This window comes from Vicia villosa, linkage group LG4 (genome assembly GCF_029867415.1).
Source record: "Vicia villosa cultivar HV-30 ecotype Madison, WI linkage group LG4, Vvil1.0, whole genome shotgun sequence".
Classification (NCBI taxonomy): domain Eukaryota; kingdom Viridiplantae; phylum Streptophyta; class Magnoliopsida; order Fabales; family Fabaceae; genus Vicia; species Vicia villosa.
Genome location: NC_081183.1, coordinates 32,433,990 through 32,457,889, shown reverse-complemented (window position 1 = coordinate 32,457,889; position 23,900 = coordinate 32,433,990). Strand labels below are relative to the sequence as shown.

The following is a 23,900-nucleotide window of genomic DNA, read 5'->3' as shown; positions in this document are numbered from 1 at the left end:
TTACAAGTTTCATTCAATATCAAACTCCAATTCAAAGCTATATCATTTCTTCATCATTCACAAGAGAAAAAGAAATACAATTAAAGAGAAAATTGTTCTAAACACATGATGTTCTTCATTGATTTCAAAGATGTCAATTCACAGATAAGTTTACATCACAAAAACCTATTACAAGAAGTCCACATCATTTACGATTCCAAGCTCAAAGGCCATTACATTCAATGTTACAAAAAAATCCTATATCATACACCAAAGTCCATGTAATATAAATTTACAATATCAAACCATTACAAAACCATTTCAATACAAGTTACCTCCATCATCTAATACATCATTACATCATGTCCAAATAAAATTACACAAATACATGGACCCATTTTCTACACTAGTCTCATAAATTGTTCATCTTCCACTTTCCAAATTTGCTTGCCACAGTTCGTATTTTAAACCTTATTTTGAAGCAACATTTCAATCTTCCGCCAATCTTCAATTCCTTCCTCTCTCCATCTTCGTGTTTCGAAGCTTTCATACAAAGGATCCTTCAAACCATTCCATGCCCCACCTTCTTCCTTAATTAAACAGCAACTAACAGCACCTTTTAAAGACTTGAAAACCTGCATAAACTCAGAAAATAAATCACATTCACACTTCAAAGTCCCTGCCAAAAAAAAAAACATAATTAACTTTCATTTCTAACCAATACTTCATCCACAAATTAACCACCAAACCAAAAGAACAGAATTCATATCAAACAGAAATAGAAATAACAGCCAATTCTCCAACTGTCAAAACTAACCACCTAAAAAACGGTTCAGCATGCAAATAAAAATCGGGGACAGTCGCGCAACGCAGTACTTAGCATGATAACCATCAATTCAGAACAAAAGAGATTTCAAGCATGTAATTCCATACCAGTTCAGTACCTCTGTTCCGCTTGAGGAAATTACAGTCAGACGCGCTTCCCGATCGGCTAGTATACCATCAGATCTAGCAACTTGATATGAGGCTTGGGTGCAGCAAAACTGGCAGCGTTGTATCAATCTCAAACTAACCCTGAATCAGTTGGTTTTGTCAGAACAGCCCCAGCAGAGGAGAGAGTGTATCAGTTCGGAAGTTTCTAAACATAACCGACACTTAGCCTCATATCGATCCATACAACAATACATACATCTCAAACCTCCTGCAGTAGCATACACCAAACCATGTTCATCCAAAGGAATTCAAAATCAATCAGCCCTGTACATAAAACCAGAAAGAAAACCATACAAAGTCAGGCCCGATTTCAGTTTTAACAAAGCTAATCTTCAGCTTTTGAATTCAACAATTCTGACATTCAAAACCCCCACATAAATCATACACATTCACTACTAACAGAAAAGGAAAAAGAGATTCATAACAGGTTCCTAACTAACTAACAACCTCTAACAGAATTAACTAACAACCTATGACTAATTAACCAATCACCTTCTAACAGTCTCACTAACAGTTACCAACAAACTACTAACCTTTCTAACTGTCATAACAGAAATACCAAATAGAAAAAACCTCATAACTGACTTTCAAACCTACAAAGAACTAACTTTCTCCCAACCCTTAACTAACCCTCGACTTTATAACCCTTCAACCAACATGTAACCAACTTTCAAACAGCAATAACTAACCTATAACAGAATTGCTAACTAACCTCCAGCTCATCATAACAGACTAACAGAATCAAAACCACTTAACCGAAAAAAACAGAAAACAGAGCTGAAAATAAAATTGGGAGAGAGATAACTAACCTGAACTGAACCTTCAATCTCTATAAAAAAAAAACTCAGAACCTCTCTTCACGAGGATTCACCCTTCATCTTCAATTCACCCTTGAACCACTCTCCATTCATTCATTCATCACCTCCAATTTCACTCTCTGAATTCAGACACCACCTCCCTCATCCACTTCCAACCTTCATTCTTCATCACTCCACCCTCATATCTCACTCTCCATCATTCATCTCTTCACTTTCTTCTTCATCTTTAACCTATCAACAATAACTTCTCCATTCAATCTTCAATCCGAAAAAAACCAGAAGCATCATATTCTGATAATCACTATCTCTCTCAATTCTTCAATCTGCAAACGAAAACCAAAAATCAAAAACCAGATGGAGAAATTCACATAGGAGAACCTCATACCTCCAATACCCTTCACCCTCTTCATCATCTTCGCTACCTCTTCAATCTCTCAAAAATATTCCATTCTCGGTTCTTCACTGATAACAACAACCTTCATCTTCATCTACAAAATTCCATGACAGAATCAGAAATTCATAACAGTAGAAGAGAAAGCAAGAAGAAGATTGGAAAGGCATGAAAATAGAAATTGGACTCACCTCAAATTGAGTTGAAATCAAGATCATCTCCATCGCGTCGTCATCATCACGCGCGATTGGACCACGGCATCACAACCTGACGAGAATCATCATCGATCTTCACCGTCTCTGCATCTCCAATCTTCAACAACTCATCCTCGAGCTTCTCCGTGCATTGCAATCGATTCTCTGAATCTAGCACGAACCTTCACATGATCGTAGCGCCAACACCATCAATAACAGCAGACAAAGATGGAGAGGATGTAAAGATGAAAGAGCTATTCGAGTTGAAAGAGATGAGAGAGGTGTCGGAGGATACGCCGCCGTTTCAATCGGAGAAGAAGGAAAGCTCCGCCGTATGTTCATGAAGATAGGGGAGAACTGAGTGAAGGTTTGAATCGGAGAGAAGTCGAGAGAGATGAACGAAACGTTGAGGTGACGGTCGGTACGTTTGCGGTGGCGCCGGTAGAGCTCCGGTTGGAGAAGGAAGCCTGCCGCCGCTTTGTCACGAAGGAGAAGGAGATTTCGTTCAGAAAGAGTCCAAACGTCACAAGTATTTCTAACCCTAATCCCTTTCTTAATTCATTTTCACTAATATGCCTTTTTAATGTATTTAATTAGATTTAATTAGTATTAATCCAGATTAATAGAATTAGCATATTGGTTAGTTGGTTTTCATTAGCATTAAACCTGATTATTCAAGATAATTGTCATGATAATCTGAAAACAAATTCCTTGGGCCTTCACACGATTTGCTGTGTGCACCTCCCTCTGAGCCCATTACTCATTTTTTTTGCTGCCACAATTGAACAAAAATGCCTTTGGGCTTTTCACTGTCTGGGCCCTGCGTCTAAGTGACTATGCTACTTCTATTTTCATAATAAACCCCCCTGACTCTATTATTTTCCTTATTAGAATTTAACTTTTTAAATATAGTTTTTTTTCTTATTTTTCCTTAGTGATAAAAGAGTAAATAACCACCATTAAAACTTGTTAGATTTTTAGGTGATCATTGACATTAGAAAACTCATAAAAAATAGTAGAATTTTTTAGGTTAATTTTGACATTTAAGTTCTTCATAAAAACGCCATAAAAATGATAGTATTTTTTAGTTTAATTTTGCACTTATGTTTGAATTGCTTTTGTACCATTTATATGTTGATTTCTATATAACTTTTTGTGTGACTTTGTTACTTGACTTTGGCCATATTTTTGGCCTATTTTAGATTCCTTTTGTACATAAATAGGAATTAGAACAACTTAGACTAGAATTAGAATAGTTCCCTTCTTTCATCCTTTTTCTTTTTAAAATTTTAAAATACTTAATAAATATCGATGAAGATCATACCGTTACTATATTTCATAGTAGGAAAGAAATGATTGGGGTGTAGGCCCCGATGTATGTTCTTTCCTACTTAGCGGAGAAGAAATGATTGAGGTGTGAAGCCTCGATGTATTTCTTAACCGTTGCTTAGAGAAACGATTGTGGTGTAGGCCTCGGTGTGCATTCTCTAAGTACTCATAAAAGAACTCCTTTTTGTATTTCCTTTACTTAGCGGAGAAGAAATGATTGAGGTGTGAAGCCTCGATGTATTTCTTAACCGCTATTTAGAGAAACGATTGTGGCGTAGGCCTCGATGTGCGTTCTCTAAATATTCAAAAAACTCTTTTTGGTATGATCTAAGTCACAAACAAATTCCCTTAAAAAACACCAATCAAAAACACTTAAAACACTAATAAATGGTCAGATTTAAAACAAAGTAAGGAAGTGATGCGAGACCTTGTAGTGGGTTCTCGTCATCATGGAATTACCCTAAAAGACACAAACCAATCATTTCTTTTTCTTTTGCCTCTTTGGCACCTAAGGGCACTGTTATTTCCGCTCGTACGCATCGTAGGCAATCCCTTATGCACGAGTGCGAACGTTAACTCCGCCCAATTAAAAAACACAAAAACAAACAGAAAATCGTGAGCCGAGCTACGGTAACTCTGATTCCTGAAAAGGATACGTAGGCAGCGGGGTAGGGCCCGTGCGAGTACAATTCTTTATTTTCCCTACATTTTGCATTTATTCGCATTTAGACATAGACATAGTTTTACACCCTTTAGATAGAAACAAATATAGGTGGATACCATCGAGTACGATGGGCGCGAGGGGTGCTAATACCTTCCCCTTGCGTAACCGACTCCCGTACCTTGATTCTCTGGTCGCAAGACCTTGTTCCTTCCTTTGTTAGGTTTTCTGATATTCCTTTCCCTTATGGGATAAATATATTGGTGGCGACTCTGTTCATTTTTCGCGAGCGTGCGACACTTAACAATTAGCATTTTCCTAAAAATAAAGAATTGCTATTTTACAAAATTATTGTTTATGAGAAAAATAAATTAAAAAAATTAGAAATAAAAAAAGAAGAAGATATAATAGTAAAAAAAATAAAATTAATAATCTATTAATATCATAAAATAACATATAATTTAGCAATTTAGCAATATCTAATAAAAATGAAAGAAGTAATATTCATTTTTTCAACTATATCATTTATTTCTTTTTCTTTACTAGTACCCGGTCTATTTGACAGTCTAATCTACTTCAGAAGTGAGTTTTAGCATCAAATGGTTTGAACTCCTCTCTAATATTTTAACTTGTATATCTTTTTGCCTAATTTTAATGATTCTTGTTTATTTAAATACTTTTTTATGTTTTATTCTATATCATTTTAAAAGAAAAAAATATACTAAGTTATAGTCATTTTATAATATTAAAGAGTCAATAATTCTATTTTTTCAGTACATAAAGTATTTATTATTTTATTTGTTGTGAAAAACGACGTTAAGAACAAAATATAATAGGGAATTAGGGAAGATAAGAAGAACACAAGGAATTGGTTATAACGGCTATTCTTTTACTTTCTCTTAAAACAAGATTACAAGTTTACAAGAATAACAAATAACCTCTCTCACCCTAAATTAGGATTTGCAACTTAGCAATGATGAGAGACTAGTATGCTATTTATAATAAAACCTAACATACTAACTAATGGGCTTTTTCCACAAGGCCCATTACACAAGCCAACTTAATAAAAAAGCTAACTTAACAAATTAGGGTTTAAACACTAGACCTAATTTAACATGCTAACAACCCTAGCATCTTCGACACAAGCATGTGAACAACCTTCGACTTCATGCTTAATCCTGTCGAACCAAGAGACTACCCTTCGACCATACTAGAGTTCGATCCAATATCTCACAAATCTCCACCTTGGATCTAGCTCTACAACATCAAGGGAACAAACTAGCTATCTTCATGCAGCTTTATCTGTAACACCCCGATATCCGCTACACGCATCAATCGTGTCGGCCAACCGAGCATGTCACCAGCTTAATCAATACTCCCCCTAGGTTCGCTTACCGGCTGCCCAAGAAATATTGTTTTTGCCTCCCGCAGAAATCGAACCACGTACCTAGGGGTTAAGTACGTATTCATAGCAATTCCTGCTATCAATTGAGCATAGGCTACATAGCCAAATACTCTTAGTTTGTCGAAATTTGGTGGATGTCCCGACCAAACTTTTTCAGGTGTCTTCATATCTAACGCTGTCGAAGGACATCTGTTTATCATATATGTTGCTGTCGAAACAGCCTCAGCCCAGAACACCTTCTTTAACCCCGCACTAGTCAACATGCATTTGACTCTCTCCAAAATAGTTCGATTAAACCTTTCAGCCAAACCATTTTGCTGTGGAGTACCTACAGTAGTTCTATGCCTTGCAATACCAGAGGCCGCACAAAAACTATCGAATGCCTCATTGCAAAATTCAAGGCCATTATCGGTTCTCAACCTCTTGACCTTCCTGCCAGTCTGATTTTCTACCAGAGTCTTCCAACTTTTGAAATTCTCAAAAGTTTCATCCTTAGTCTTTTGGATGAATACCCATAACTTCCTGGAATAATCATCAACTATGGATAGAAAATACCTTGCTCCTGAATGTGATGGACACCTTGCAGGCCCCCAAAGATCAGCATGGATGTAATCAAGGGATCCATGTGTTCTTTGTTTGCCTTTGTTGAACTTCACTCTGCAAGATTGTCCAAGTACACAGGGTTCACAAAATTTCAGCTTCTCGACTTTGTCTCCACCAAGCAGATTTTGTTTCCCTAATTCGACCAGGCCCCTTTCACTGACATGGTCCAATCTCATGTGCCAGATTTCTGTCTTCGACAAAGGTTTCGTGGATGCAACATTTGTCGAACCACTTACAACTTCAGCCTCAAGGGTATACAAGCCTTGTTTCTTCACGCCTCTCAAGACTTCCTTCGACCCCTTCATGACTCTTAGGACATTTTTCTCTCCTTGGAAAACATATCCTTTCTTGTCGAATTCACCAAGAGAAAGTAGATTTCTCTTCAAATCAGGAACATACTCACTTCAGTCAACAACCTTATTGACTCATCATGGAGCTTGAATCTCACAGATCCAACACCTGCAATTTTGCAAGCTTTATTGTTTCCCAGCAGTACTTATCCACCATCTTGATCACATAATTTCTCGAACAAGTCTTTGTTTGGAGTCATGTGCCAAGTGCAACCTGGATCCATAATCCACTCCTTCCTAGAGTCACTGCTTGAAACCACAAGGACATCAGATGATTCGAAATCATCTTGAATAATGGCTGCATTACCATTATTCTTACCTCCATGATCTTTCAGGCGTTCAGCACACACCTTTCTTGTGTGACCCTCCTTCTTACAATGATAGCATCGAATACCAGATGCTTCGTGTAATGCCCGGAAAAATAATTATTTTCTTAATTTAGTCATTTGTGATGTTTATTGAAATTTTCGCTTTTTGGGACGATTTAGTCAGTATTAGTTCGGGATAGCGGATTGATATTTAATCGAAAATTTTAATATTTTTAGTATTAGGAATATTAATGAAATTAATATTTAGCGTTTTGGGAATTTTCCGAGTAATTAAGATTTGATCGGAAATATGAGACATTTAGTTATTAGAGGATTTTAGCCGTATTTATTTTATTATTTATATTAATTAACTTGGTGTATTGTAAAGAAATCAATTGCCTAATAAATTATCCAATGGTCTATTAAGGCAATCACTATATATATATATATATATATATATATATATATATATATATATATATATATATATATATATAGGCAAAGCTAGACACCAAATGGTTTTCTTTTAAAAAAGGTATATACTGGATCAACTAGCTATCACTATGTAATATATTTTTATATGGTTTATATTGCCTTCCATTAAGTGAGAATAACGCAGCTTTTCACAGACAAAAGTTTGGCTGACATAATAAAATTGTCATATTCTATCCTTCTCCAAAATAAAATATTTCTTATTAAGAATTGGTGTGTTAATTGATATATATTAATTAACTTGGTGTGTATATTTGTGTCTATTTAATTATTGGTGTTATTTGATTTAGTAACTAAAATAGAAATACTAAATAGTATATATTTTATTGGCCTTATTTAGAGATGTTAAGAGTAAATATGGTGTGTTATAATTAGGCCCAAAGTGTATAGTAGGTAAGGGTTAGAGAGTGAGATATCAACTCCATTCATTTTTCTGTCACGAGAGAGGCAGAGGAGAAAAGAAGAAAAGAAGGAAAAGAGAAAGGGGAAGAACAAAGGGGAGCTAGGGTTTGGAGGAGACATTGAAGAGGTAAGGGGGAGAATCCTTATTATTATGGGTTAATATAATTGGGTCAATAGGTAGATTAATATGATTAGGTTTGTTGTTAATTGAAATCTATAAAAAAATTGATGTTAGAAAAATGTTTGGATATTAGAAATTGATACATTGGTGAAATTAGGGGATGTTTCAAAATCACTCATTGACATATATATTTCATAAAGTGTAGCGCTAACTATATATCTCTCTATTCCTTTACTATAGTTGTGTTTTATGTTCATATACTGTAGCGTGTTACTTTAGTACATTGCCCAATGGTTTGTGTGCTATGTTTTTGGAATTATCAGGAAATAAAGTAGAAGTGAGTTGCACATGCCTTGTTACTGTTTCACATAGGTCGGTTCTGCTTTACTAAAAAAACCTGTATAGAATGACACAATTTAATGAAAATAGAAACATACTTTAGAAATGAAATATAATTACATAGTAGAAAAATAAATTGTGTATCAGTAACAGTTAGAAAACAAAACATAATGCAAACATTTCCACTTGACCGAATAGCAGAATTAAACGGTTTAATTAGTTGTCCGGAATTTGATGAAAATTTACGTGGTAGTTAAGTTTAATTAGTAGATTAACATGGCGGTGTTATTTTGTCGAAAATGTGATATTTACGAGCCGACTGAAATAGTGTGGATTTGAATATCTTTTATATTAAATATTGATTTTTGGAATAGAAAATGAATTAGTAACTTGAAACTAATGTAGTGTAATTATTAATTAGTTTATTTACTTAATAGATAAATCAATTTCAATAAGTATAATTGATTGAAATATAATAGATATTGAATTGATTATTTGTTTGTCGGTAACTTACGGTGTTTCGGAAAGTTGACCGTAATTGTATTCTTGGCTAAATACTAATGAATTGATACTTGGTTTGGAAGTATATTTTTATATTTTGTTGGCAATATGAATTAACATGAGATAGTATGATTTACTAGTGTTAATTGTATTTTGTGAATCATAATTGAATATTGTTTCTATTATGTGGGTTGATATCAATGTGTTATGAGTGAGGTGTACAATTTGATATATAATTCATAGAATTGAATTATTGTTGGTATGCGATAAGTTAAGATTGACGAGATAATCTTAATTGCATAGTTGGTTGGTGATTGTACATTCATTCATGGCATAGTCGGCTTCATTGTGGAAGCGGTGAAACTGTGGGTTCACATGGTAATAGACGGTGATCCTTGAATGGAAATAGACGTAGAATACGTTGATCCTTAATTGGAAACATACGTGGTGGCTTTGATCTTGTCCGGATGGGAAGCGTGGCTTGGATTTTAGATATTGAATCGAAAAGCGGTGAAACGTTGGGTTCACATTGCGGTACCACATGCATAGCGTCACATATCTTGCATTGAGTCACATTAGAGTTATGCGATAATTGAAAATGTGAAATTGATGTAGTTGTGATATGTGTATGAGTTTGATAATTGAAATGGTGATGTTTGGATACATACTTAGTTAAATGAGTGAATATGTGATAATTATGATTATGTGTATAATTGGAAATATAGTATTCAAATTGGAATAGTATACTCTTTGTACTTGTCGAATGCTTAATATATGTGAATATATTGATTAGTATTATTTTACATGATTAGGCATGGTGTAATAAATTCCTATAATTGTTGATTTTAACCATTGTATCTTATTATACTTCCTTCATAATGATTCGTATTCTCACCCTTTTGTTTTAATGTTGCCCTCGTTTGGCGACATGCGGGTTCTGGAGTTTAGTAGCTCGTGCGCGATCTAGCCGGAGTTTTCTTCCGTGTTGTTGGAGATTAGGTAGTGAGTAGATGCTCTGGTCATGTAACACTGGGTAGACTAGTCGTGTTGAATTCATGTTTCTATTTGGTTATGTACTATGTTTATGACTTGAGAACTTGTTATTTGGCTACTTGTTGTTTGAGAGGCTTTCAAGCCAAATATTGTGATTATGATTTATTTTATGTTGAGATGATTATTGAGATATGATCATGGTATGGGACATGAATCATTTTATGAAATACATGAGTATTTTATTATTTTCCGCTGTGAATGCATATTCTGTGTGAATTGTAATTAAATGTTTAGATGTTATTTGAAATGACCAGGTGTATCGTATATTGTATATAAATGTTGTTGGTTTTTAAAAGCTTTTAGTTTTTGAAAACGTTGATGTGACGCCCTTTTGAATTATATGCATGCTTATTCTCTGATTATATGCTTATTTATTTTGGGGTATAAAAGGGGTGTTACACTTCGCCACTATAAGACTTCTGCTGACTTTTTCCTTTCTTCTTGTCGAACTTACCATCCTTTTGCAAGAATTTTCCTTTAATGGCCAAACCTTCACCAACAGTCGAAGGTTTTTGCTCCTTTCGTTCGTTCAAGTCTTTAGAATACAAGGCTGATTGAACTTCTTCAAATGTCAGGGACTCCCTTCCATACAAGAGAGTTTCTTTGAAGTGAGCATGTGATCGAGGCAAAGAACACAATAGTAACAACGCTTGATCTTCATCATCGATCTTCACATAAATATTTTCAAGATCAAGAATCAGCTTGTTGAACAAATCCAACTGCTCAGCTAACACTTTGTCTTCAATCATCTTGAATGAATACAAAGCTTGCTTCAAGTAGAGTCGATTTACCAGCGATTTGGTCATATACAAGTTTTCAAGTTTCACCCATAACCCTGATGTCGTCGTCTCCTTTGATACCTGTCTGAGAACCTTATCACCAAGGCTCAACAAAATTGTGTTGTGTGCTTTCTCGATCATATTCTTCTTCTCCGCTGTCGTCAATTTTGCATTCATGGCTGCCTCTCCCTTTAACGCTTCCAAGCAACCCTGCTGAACCAGTAGGGCTTTCATCTTCAAGCGCCACAGACCGAAATCATTCACTCCGGTGAACTTTTCAATCTCATACTTTGTTGAAGGCATCTTCTCCACGCTCACCGCACCAATTTGTTGTGAAAAATGATGTCAAGAACAAAATATAATAGGGAATTAGAGAAGATAAGAAGAACACAAGGAATTGGTTATAACAACTATTCTTTTACTTTCTCTTAAAACAAGATTACAAGTTTACAAGAATAACAAATAACCTCTCTCACCCTAAATTAGGATTTGCAGCTTAGCAATGATGAGAGACTAGTATGCTATTTATAATAAAACCTAACATACTAACTAATGGGCTTTGTCCACAAGGCCCATTACACAAGCTAACTTAACAAATTAGGGTTTAAACACTAGACCTAATTTAACATGCTAACAACCCTAGCATCTTCGACACAAGCATGTGAACAACCTTCGACTTCATGCTTAATCCTGTCGAACCAAGAAGCTACCCTTCGACCATACTAGAGTTCGATCCAATATCTCACATTATTATTTAAAAATATCTTTCTAATTTCATTAATAATAAATAATTTTACAAAAATAATTTTATAAGTAATTTTTTATATAAACCTAATTACATATTTTAATAATTGGAAGAAAAATGACAAAATGAAATATAATTAAAAAAAACAGATGGAGCATGAAATTTAAGTCCTCTCATTATCTCACTTCAATAGTGAGCATTGGCTTGGATTAGATATTTCTAGGACCACATAAAAATGGCGCTCCAAACAAATCAATTTCCTTATTCATTCAAAACAATAACAAAGGGACAAATTCACAAACCTTTCATTGAAAGGCCAAGAAATAATAATTACCATAACAAACAACCTTATGTATGAAATATTTACAACAAATTTATCAAGTTATTATAATATAAAAAAATGATAGCACATTTACTTCTTTTTTATATGTTTCAACAATGTTTCTTTAATGTTGTATACCATAATTTTTGTATGTGACAGAAAACTGATAACTTAGTTTCATGGCAAAGGTTCTTGTGGATCGCCCAAACGAGATAGATGTAGATATGCATTAGTTCCTAAAAATAAAAAACAATCAATGATCATAAGAGAATATTTTTTGTTGCACTTTGTTCTTCTGTAATTTGTTGTTGTTTGATAAATTAGAGAAAGTGAGTTTTTTTTTTTTGACAAAAAATTAGAGAAAGTGAGTTGATTAATTTTGTAGTGTTTTATGATTGATCAAACCCATAATATCAATCTAGAATTAAGACCCATTCGTCTAAAAATTAGAGAGAACCTGGTGTGTTCTTCTTTCACCTATATCCAATTCCTTGACTAACACCTTGTGAATTAGAGTATTTTTGAGATTTTTTTGTCACTGTTCACCATCTTCATGTTTAGTCATTTTCCATTGTTATGGACCTTCATCTCTAAAGACTGGGTGTTGAGGAGACTAGTGGTACATTAGGATATCTAATGTTTTTGTATGAAGTTTTTCATTTGTAATAGGTGCAGGTATCATTTCTTAAATGCAGTTTGGTCTTTATTGGTATCTATCAATAAGAGAGTTTCAACATACTCCATGAAAGCCTTTGGTGAAGCCTAGTACAGATTGTTTGTAAGACGGAGTTGGAAGATGTCTAACTTTGGTGAGACTTGAAAAGGCTGATCAGAGACAAAGTTGAGAGTTCTCCAATTAACGCTTAACTAATGGTAATCGCTCAGACAAGAAATCAGTGGGATCAGGTGGATTGCCACACACGAATATTTAGAGTAGGTTATTGTGGATACAAGGTTATTAGATCAAGATCTTTAGGGATCTTATTTTTGTTAGCAGTTTGAGTGTCTGCATCAATAGAGAGAATTGTCGTGTGATAGTTCGCAGTAATCAAAATGCTTGTATCAAACTTATCAAAATAGTGAAAGATTGTGATTATTTATCTATGGTTCTTTAAAACCATTGAAGAGTGGAGTAGGCAAAGCGATGACAAATGTCAAATCACTATATATCTCTGTGTATCTTTTCCTTGTTCCCTTACCTCCTTTAATTTTCTAGCATTCATTAATATTGCTATTGTATTAGTACATTATTGCATTATTTGTATGTTATTTAGGTTAGACCGTGCTTAAAGATATTTAATGTGTAAGCTTAGGTTTGCAATATGACCTAAAATATTTTTGAAATTATCTTTTAGAGGACATGTCTATTCAACCCCTTCTAGACCTCTTTGTGTCCATATTCTCGAGGAGTCTCGACCTTGAGAATTGGATTCACCTAGTCCTCTAACGGAGCCTCCCTTATTATATTTCTTCATATGAGCTTTTTGGATGAGTCACTCTATCTCCTTTTTGAGTTGGTAAAAGCCTTCCATTTGATGTCCCATAACGTTATGGAACTTGCCAAAGTTGTAGGGATTAAGCCCCATAATGTTCATCTTGGGAGCTATTACTGAGGTATATTATGCATATGTAAGACCTCTTTCCATATCTTTTCTTGATGGGAATTCAGGGGAGTGAACATATCAGTGAATTTTACACTTCGCTTGAACATCGCTCTGTATCTCATGAGCGACGTCTAATAGCTCCTTCTTGAGTTTTCTGTGTTGGGAGCATGATGTTTTGCGTCACAGGCCTTCTTCGATGCATTACTACCCTCGCCCATGATGTATCATTCTGCTCACGTCACTACTTCTGCTAAAGACGTTATTGGTCTTTGGGCAAGGGATTCGTTGAAGTGTCCTACTTTGATCCCGTTATGAATTGCCCCTACAAAAAATTCCAAGTTTGGATGAACTACCTTGATTATTTCTTTACTGAAGCGCGGGAAATATTTCCTCAATGACTTTGATGGGCCCTGCCGTAAGTTGAACAAATTAATGGCGATCAGCTTCTGGCGTCTGCTTACGGCAAATTGGTGGACCAACTTTTTTACCAGGTAAAGATTGCAGGTGATAGCAGGTGACGAAGAACCTATGGAGACCCATATACCATCTAAAGATTGTGTCTCTAAAGATGTCTGGAAAAAGCTTTCACTTTAGAGAGTCATGTGTACTAATGATGGTCATCTGTGTGCTAATGGAGGCCACGTGCTCATATGGGTCATTGTGTCAATCGAACTTAGCCAACGATGGCGACTTAGAGTTCTCTGAGACGGATGCCTCCCATTTTTTGTCCGATAGGAGTTAAGGGTCCAGTAACTTTAGTTCATCCACCATATCAATTACTTGGTGGCGTGTTGGATGTAAAGAGCATTATTCTCCAAGGTTTGGTTCTAGTGACAAAGGTCCTCCATAGCAGAACACATATCTACTATAACGTTTTCCTCGCCTTCAGATTTCTCGTTCGTCAGAGTTGTTGTGTTTTTGTTCACCATGGTGAAGGATGAGCGCAAAGACAAGACTACGGTTGAATGTTGTGATAGTGGTCCACATCAATTTTACCAAGGCCTCACGAGGGCGTAAATTGTACTTGCTAAAAGTACGAATGCGTAAGAACCCCTAGTGGATAAGGGTTGTCTAATACTTCAGGGAAGGTATTAAGAGCTAGCTCACGAGAGATGGGAAACTATTGTATTTAGATAGTTTCTCGGTGTTGTTAGTCCCCTTCTGTATCACAATATTAAGGTATTTATCATCTCTTAAACCTATGCCCTAGTCTCTCTAGTATACTGTAATCACTCCAAAAATGGGTGGTTGGTTCCCTGAAACTCAGGGAGCATGGTTGATTTCCACGACCTCTAATGCCACGTTTGTTGACCCAATACACATTCTACACATGATTGTGCGATATGAGTAGGGACTCCCATTTTGGGGTCGACGTATCTATCTGAGAAAGGGGTGCTCAAGCCGTCATAAAGACGCTTAAACTCATGAAAGAGAGACTTGAAAATGACAAATTATATATAAGTCTTTGCTCTGCTTGCTAAAGAGGCTTGAACTCATGAAAGAGAGACTTGAAAAAGACAAATTGTATGTAAGTCTTTGCTTTGCTCCTAATGTATCTTCCAATTATATCAGTGTAAAGGGAACATGATAGATTTTTGGTAACACCAGTCCACTTGACAACCTCCCATTCTAAGCATGAACTTTATATTTAAAAATTAAATTAAATTTAAAAATCAAAACAAATTGCTAAATAGTATTATTAGAACATTGGCTAAATAATTAAAAGAGATAAGTTTGTATACGAAAATAGTTGCTTATTATATTAATAAATATTTGACTCTGTATTCTCATGACAATATTTTTATATGTTAATCAACATTAGGACAATCATTACTAAGATCCAAAATTTAATTATATTTAGTTGACAACTGTCTGAATTTTTTTTGGTATAGAAGTATCTAATCTATATGGGAATCAATGAATCATGTTGATAAGAAGCAATTCTTACCAAAGATATAAACTAGGATTTCTATTAAAAAAGAGAAAGAACACTAAAATAACTTAATTAAAATAAAGATAAAACATAATTTTTGATTTTATTTGATTTTTTTTAATGTCTCAATAAGACTATAATATATAATACTTCTAATGATAATAAACTTAAAGGCTCAAACACTACTAAAAACCGAATTCAACCAAACATTCAAAATAAAATAACAATTAATATTATATTATTAATTAAAATATCTAATTAAACCTCCTATACATCTCATCTTTAATCACCGAAAAGTTAAGTGTTTCAATTTATTTAAAACATTAAGAATCTATTTTATGTGCATATATGCAAAATATGATAAGAATTTAAATAATAAAAAAGTAAAATAGTGGCATATAGATATTTATCGTATCATGTGTTTTGTGGCTCAGCAGTTTGCATGCTTGAAAGGACCAGATACATGTCAGTATCATGTGTTTTGTACACTAAACCTTATTTAAAACTTTATTTTTTTAAAAAGTGATTCTTTAAATAATTAAAGGTTTTTTATTTCATTTTTTAAATTTTTTTAAAGTATTATATATTTTTGTTAAAGAAATTTATGATATTTTTAAAACACAATTTTAAATAAAAATTAATTCAAATAAATTTTCACAAACTTTTATTTTATCTTTTTATTATATTTTATGTTAAAATTTTAAAAAATTGTTTAAATTTAAAACTATTTTAAATCATTTTTCATAAATCATTTGCTATATATCATTTTGATTATGTCTCAATCTTTATTAAAGTATATTTATATTATTGAATGTAAAAATTAATTCCTTTAATTTATAAAAATTAGTTTAAAAAACTTTTTTCATAAACTTATTTTCATAATTATTTTTTTAAAATAAAAGGAATAAATTTACATTTTTTAAAAGTTACAACAAACTGGCCGTAAAATGATTATTTTAATTAATTTTCAAAGAAATTAATTAAAAAATACATAATTTATACTCTATATTTTTTGTTGTAAATTATTTTAACATTTTTACCAATCAAAATTTTTACACTTGTCATGTCATATTAGTTTTTTTAAATTAAAATTATGTTTTAATTGAATACATGGTTGTGATTGGTTGACCATGTAAAAATATTTTAAACTGTCAGTGAATATCCTTTTTTCTCATTGTTTTTAAGAGCAACATATAATAAAAAAAATAGGCAATAATTGTTACTGTCAATATAAAATATTTTACACGATCGGTGGATTGCATCTATTCACAATACTTTATATATAATTAAAGAAAAAGTCAAACATCTACAAAAATTTAACAATTAAATTCAATTAAAAAACTAAAAAAGTAATGTTTATTTATTTTTTTAACCATACTAATTAATTATTCCCATGATTTTTTTATTATATATTATTTTAAAGAAAAATTATTATACATAATATTAAAGAGTCAATAATGCTACTTTTTTTTATTATAGTCTGAAGTATTTATTATTTTATTATTTAAAAAAATTCTTTCCCATATCATTCATAAATAATAATTTCATAAAATAATTTATAATTTATTTTTTATATAAATTTAGTTACATATTTTAATAATCCATAAAAATTGCAAAATGAAATATAATTAAAAAAACAGATGGAGTGTGAAATTGAAATCCTTTAATAATCTCACTTCAATAGTGCCCATTGGTTTGGATTAGAATTTTCCAAGGACCACACAAAAATGGCCCTCCAAACAAATCAATTTCCTTATTCATTCAAAACAATCACAAAGGGACAAATTCACAAACCTTTCATTGAAAGGCCAAGAAAGGACCATTACCATAATAAACAACCTTATGTATGAATATTTACAACAAATTTCTCAAGTAATTATATAATATAGAAAAAATGACAGCACATTTACTTCTTTTTTATGTGTTTCAACCATGTTTCTTTATTGTTGCATGCCATGATTCTTGTATGTGACATAAAACTAATGACTTAATTTCATGGCAAAGGTTCTTGTGAATCTCCCAAACGAGATAGATGCAGATATGCATCAGTCCCTACAAAAAAAAAAATCAACCAATGACCATATCAGAATATTTGTGAGGATCGTCTTTGAGGACGTCCAAGACGGTCATGATTATAAAAGGCCTGATAAAATATTTGTCACAGTTAAACCATGTTAAAATAAGGGCCGTATTTGATTTACCATACTTAAACTGTGTTAATGTGTTAATCTATACAGAGCATCCAAAAACTTAGCTGACTCTGATACACAGAAGGAAATTTATTGGAAGGAAATTTGTTGTTATGAAGTGGAAAGTCTACTTACCATATCCTTCCATAGAGATTATTTGAAGATCGCCGCCGAAATACCGAGCATACAGACGACTAATAGGAAGACCGAATCCGTATCCAGCCATTGTCACATTATCACCTACTCCAAGATCTGTATGTTCATCCAATGGATTTCTAGCAGTACTATACAGATACGTAAAAATCTTCCGCAGACCACTTCTCGGTATTCCACCTCCCTCGTCCGAGATCTGCAATTCCATTTAGACGAAACGAACAAAAGTTTCGTCTTAACAAAAGAATCTTGAAAAGAACAACTGCATCATCATATAAGTTAACAGAAGTTACCTTTATGGTAACATCCTCTAATCCATCAGCAACTATTATTCTTATGGGAGGTGAAACTTTGTCGGAATTCATGTATCGCTCTTCGACAGCACGCAGCGAGTTCTTAACCAACTCGAATACCATAAGATGTAAGTGAGCCGGAACATACCTGTTGCAGAAACATACGATTATTAACATTTTAAAAAATCGAACAGATGAATTTGTGGAAGTAAAATGTATGTAACTCACGGAAAAGTAAAATCAGGATCGCCGTAAATATGAACATCAGGGGCACTTCCATATTCACGACAGCATATAGCGCGTGCATCGTCACTAGCATTTCTCGCTACCTCCACCGGAGACATTCTCGTGTCTATATAACCTACGACATTCGGGTTCGGATTCGGATTGTGCAATTCGACGTGCTGCCCTGAAAACAACAAAAGGAAAACACGCATTATATCGTAAGAGTGTATAAACAATCGGCTTAGTCTTATAGAAGGCGTGTAGTGTCTTGTTTTCGAAACCAACCTATAAGCATTCGGATTCCAATTCGTGACATGTAAAAACGATCAAGGAACTTATGAATCTCGACGATATCATCGTTATAAATCTTTGGATTTAAATCTTTCTTCAATTGCTGAACACCTAAGGCCATTGTAGGCACCACATTGTTGTGTCTCACTTTTATGGCCTTTATCACTTCAGTGAACTCTCTTTCATCATTCATATTCTTGATCTCGGAGAACGATCGAATATCGCGAAAGGAATCCCAATACCAATCCCTAACCTGCAAAAATTCAATCCCAATACAAATTTGCATCAATCCAAAAACATTATAAACAAAATTTCAAACAAAGATCTATGAGCGTGAAATGAGCCGCGACAAGATTCTTAACGTTGACGAAACTGCAAAACATGTGTTTTTACAGCAATTCTCCATAATTTTAAAAATCACAGTGCAACTGTTACTATTATCAGGGTCGTCTTTAAGGGCGGGCTACTGCATATGACCCGAAATTCATCACTGTCAAACCGTGGCTAAATAAGAAATGTTTGCCACAGTTAAACCGTAGTTAAATAAAACCTCGATTTTTTTGTCATGGTTAAACTGCGATTAATCTACATAGTCATCCAAAAATTTGAGTATCCGCCATCATCAAGAATCATTGAATAAAGATCTGCGACCGTGAAATGAGCCACGGCGAGATTTTTAATGCCGACGAAACTGCAAAATACACGTTTTGACAGCGATCCTCCACAATATTAAGAATCGCGGCACAACTGTTACTATTACCACAACCAATATTTCAAAATCTGATCTTAAGACTACTATTATCCCAAAGATTTAGAGTATCTGCCATAATCAAGAATCACTGAATAAAAGCAAGAACTTCACATGCTTATACACCAACCTCTCTCTTTAAAACTGTTCTATTAAACAATTCTTAAAGCTTAAACAGAACTTCACATGCTTATAGACCAAACCAATTGCAAAGATTGCTTAACATGCCATGATCATTATCCACTTTATATTATAAACTAGAAACCTAAATCAATAATCTACATTATTATAATCTTAATGCTTATCAAGTAATCCTCAAAACCACTTTTTTAATCATCATTTCAAATACTAAAATAATCAAAATAATTGCAAGACACATGCAAAAAAAATTGAAACTTGCAAGGAACATCCAAAACCTATCAAAAGCACGGACACCAGAAACACAACATCGGCACACAGATACATCAATATTGGTAATAATTTGAAAAAAAATGAATAAATTAAACGTAATCACAAGTGTTAATGTCGATTTCAGACACAGACACATGCAGAGACACAGAGACATACACAGACACAAACACAGATTTTTTTTCAGAGGTTTCACTGCTAAATAGTCCAAAACAATAAAATTAACAAACAACACCAATAACTGAAACATGCAAGAAACATCTAAATCTCTTTTCTCTTCAAACAGATAAGATCAAAGAGTCAGAATTATACAAAACCAGATAAGATCAACAAAAAGCAACCCATGATTTCATTCCAAATTGCAATGATTGAAAAGACAAAAAGGCTAAAAATTCACCTTCAAGATAGCAGGTTTGTGAGACAAACCACAAGGAAGATTCTCAAGCTCAATAGCTCTTCTAGCAATCCTGATAGCAAGTTCCTTATGAAGAAACTGTGCAGAAATCAGCAAATTCTTGTCACTGGGATTTGAGCCAAACTCCATCATGTACCTTAAACTCACACCTGTCTGTTTGAAACAACCCCATTTGTGCACATCTTCAACCAAGCTCTTGGAGAATGTTTCAATGGCTTTCTTTGCAGCCATGGCTTAAAAAAGTGATTTTGGGAAGTTAATCAGAAATGAGAGAAGAAAAGATTGAAACTTTGGGTTTTCCGGAAAGTGGGAAATTTGAAGGAAGTGGTGTTTTTTTCATGGTGTTAAGGTATTGTTTGAGAATTGATGATTTTAAGGATAAGCTTATGATGTTTTTATAAACCTGGTTACATATATTAAGCACATGGTTTGGTTTTTTTTTCTTCTTTTGTTTTGATAATTTTTTTTTTGATACTTTTTTGTAATATTTTTTTAGTAATTTAATAAACACATTTTCAAATATCGAATTTTCACTAATACATGAATTCTTAGAAGTTAAGAATTTAATTCATTAATTGAATTAATAAGACTTGTAATGATTAATTAAAATTAATCTTAATAACTTTTTGGAAATAATGACAAAAATTAACAATTTTAAAATGATTAATTTTTTAGTTTATAATTTTTTGACTGAATTTAATACAATTTTAAAACTAAATGCTTTGAAACTATGATAAGATAGTAAGAATTGTAAGACGAGTTTTATTAATTTTAATAATAGTTAGATTTTGGGTAGTTTATTTTAGCTTTAAAATATATTTTGTATTAAAAATTTTTAAAATGTTTTTTATAAAATAAAATTAAAATACTAAAAAAATTGATTATTTTTTAAAAATTTAAATTTAATATCTAATAACATAAATATATGTTATTGAAGTTTAAAATATAATTAAAGAGTTTAAAGATAGTGCACTATCAGTGTAAATCGGTTTTACACATACAACCAATCAAAATGCTTTAATTTGCCATGTAATTACAGTTTTTTAAAATTAAAAATGAGCTTTATTCAGATGCATGTCTCTCATTGGTTGACTGTGTAAAAATACTTTACACTGTCAGTGCATTTCCTTTTTTCCCATAATTAAAAGTGCATAATTTTTTAAAATTATATATCTTAAAAATGATTTTTATGAAAAAGTATTTAATATACTTTCGAATTTAAGTGAGTTTTTAAAAAAATATGAATATCTAAAAAAAGTTGTAATAAATTAATCAAAAACTTAAAATAATTTTTTTATAAAATCTATGTAATCAGCTTTTCATTTGAATTTTTGTAAAAAGAAATTATTTGTGAATTTTTTTTAAAAATATAATAATACAAAAGTTATTTTTAAAAAAATTAAAATAAACATTCGTCATCATCATTCGTTTGTATTATTTTATAGATAGTTAAAATAAAAGTCAAATTTTTCTCAATTTTAAACATCTATGATTAGTTGATTGTATAAAATCTTTTTACACTGTCAGTACATTTCAATTAATTTTTTTTTAAAATTCATTTAAATTAAATATTAATAATAAATTTAATAAAAATTATTTCTTAGACATATTTTAAAAAATATAATTTTACCATATTTGAGTCTTTAATAAATAATATTTATGTTGTTTAAAATCAATTAAAAAAAAGACTTTGAAGTAACTGTTATATTCTGAATTTTTTAATAAATTTATTTTAAAAAGTTAAAAAAATCATGTTTTTAAAAAATTTAAAACGAACATAATATATATTTTATGAATGATTTTCTATTTAGTCTTTCGTGGCAAATAAATGAAATAATTAGGAGGAAAATAATTTTGTAAGAGGAATTTGTCCTTATTCTTTGGTTTGATATTCTTGTGAAAGTGTGTTTTACGTTTACTATCATTCAATTTTGGCATGTGATTTAGTACCAAATTCACGTGTATTTTCCCTTACTAGTTGTTTGGTAATGGTCCTTAATTCATGAGCCTCACTTATCGGTTTATACAATTATTTTGCTATTTTTTTTAAAGAATATTTAAATTAATTTTATAATCATAATTTCACCTCTTAAAAAATAAATATGACGGAAATAAGAATTCCGCCTCACCAATTATGTCATTGCATAATTACAAACTGAATTGTCTTAATATAATGATAAAATATTTTTTTGAATAAATACTTTACTTAATGTGTTCATTTATATATTATTATTATCGGTATAATCTCATGTAGTGAAAGGGAAAAGAGAAATAAAATTTACAAAGAAGCTCTAAAGAGAATGTTAGGGATGAGAAAATCCAAAGTTAGGCATATTTAACTTATTCAACACTAAATCCGACTTACAAAGAGAGCACATAGCAGGGGCGGAGCTATAGCCCAGCGAGCTCGGATACGCGCCCGGGCTCAACCTCTCATTTTGTTGTATACTCCCCACTTAATAGTTGATTTTTTAGACAACACTAGGGGCAAAATTATTAATTTTTAGTCAAAATTAAGGGCAAAATTAATAAAAACAGGGTGTAAAATTTTTGAACAAAATTAAGGGCAAAATTTTTAGACAAAATTAAAGGTAAAATTAGTAGAAACAGAATGTAAAATTAGTAAAAACAAGGTATAAATTTTTTGCCCAAACTCCCTAAAATTTCTGGCTCCTCCACTTGCACATAGTTCGAAAGTAGTACCATGTAACTATCAAATTATCATCAATTAAATTTTTTTAAAGGATTTGCCTTATTAAAGTGAAACGAGATAAAGGGATAGTTAGTTCGAAATAAATTTTGACCAAGCCACGAGATGATGAGGGTTACAAAAGAGAATAGTTTTCAAAAACAATTTTGTAAAATTAGACTAACTAACAAGTTTTATAATTTTCAAACTTTAAAAATTAAAAAAAAGGTCTTACAAAATCCATTCAAACAGACTCTAACTCTTCGAATAACACATTTTTTGTTTTATGTTTTTCTAGAATTAAACTATCTCTTAAATAGACTGTTCTAAAAAATAAATTTAAAATTATTTTTTCTAAAAGAGGGTAATACCATGTTGGTACATAATTATATAGTGTGGACATTCATCAAGTCTCACGTTGAGTAATATGAAGGGAAAAAAATAAAAATTTATTATAAATAGAGAGTTAATTTGAGTTTATTTTCCATATCAATTCTAGTCTTTGGGTGTATTGGAGATTTGAGTAGTTGTGTATCTAGAGAGGGTTTTCTATTTTTTTTTGTCCAAAAATAATTGTTTAGGATTTTTTATTATTTTTCCATCCAAAAATAATTGTTGAAAGGGTTTTCTATTTTTTCGTACAAAAATAATTGTTGAGAGGGTTTAGAATTTTAATGTCTAAAATTGCAAGTTAGTAATAAATTTTTTATTGTGAGTTTATTTTATTTCTATTCAATTTTTGGAGATTTACTCTTGTTACATTCCCAACAACTGGTATTAGAGCAAATATTTCGATCAAGGGAGAAAATCACAGGATTTCTATCATCTTATTTAATTTAAGTTTTATTTTTTAAAACAATATTATGGCTACATTGAAGCTGAATATTCCTTTGTTTGATGGGAGAATGGATTTCCCCTTATGGCAATACACGATACAAGATTATTTAGTCCAACAAGGTCTTGATTGTGCTTTGGAAAAAGAAAAATTGAGTGAGATGAAAGAATCAGATTGAAATTCAATATAAAAAGGCACCGAGTACAATTTGGTTGGCATTTGCTCCATAGATTAAAGTGTATGTGTTAAAAAAATCTCTCCAAATGTTGTGATAATGACAAGATTCAATTCAAATAAACAATTTGATATGTGGGGACAAAGAACAATAGAAA

At 32.2% G+C, this 23,900-nt stretch overlaps 1 protein-coding gene across 1 annotated transcript; it reads right to left on the bottom strand.

Moving 5' to 3' along the window:
• Positions 1-16,970: 16,970 nt before the first annotated feature.
• LOC131594685 (pyruvate dehydrogenase (acetyl-transferring) kinase, mitochondrial-like) lies at positions 16,971-20,428 on the bottom strand. Its single transcript, XM_058866875.1, has 6 exons — positions 20,027-20,428; positions 18,468-18,726; positions 18,186-18,366; positions 17,958-18,105; positions 17,647-17,860; positions 16,971-17,374 (listed from the first exon to the last, which is right to left on the bottom strand). Exons 1-6 carry the CDS (start codon positions 20,273-20,275, stop codon positions 17,316-17,318), a joined length of 1,110 nt encoding a protein of 369 aa, XP_058722858.1. The 5' UTR covers positions 20,276-20,428; the 3' UTR covers positions 16,971-17,315.
• Between the last annotated feature and the right edge of the window lie 3,472 nt (positions 20,429-23,900).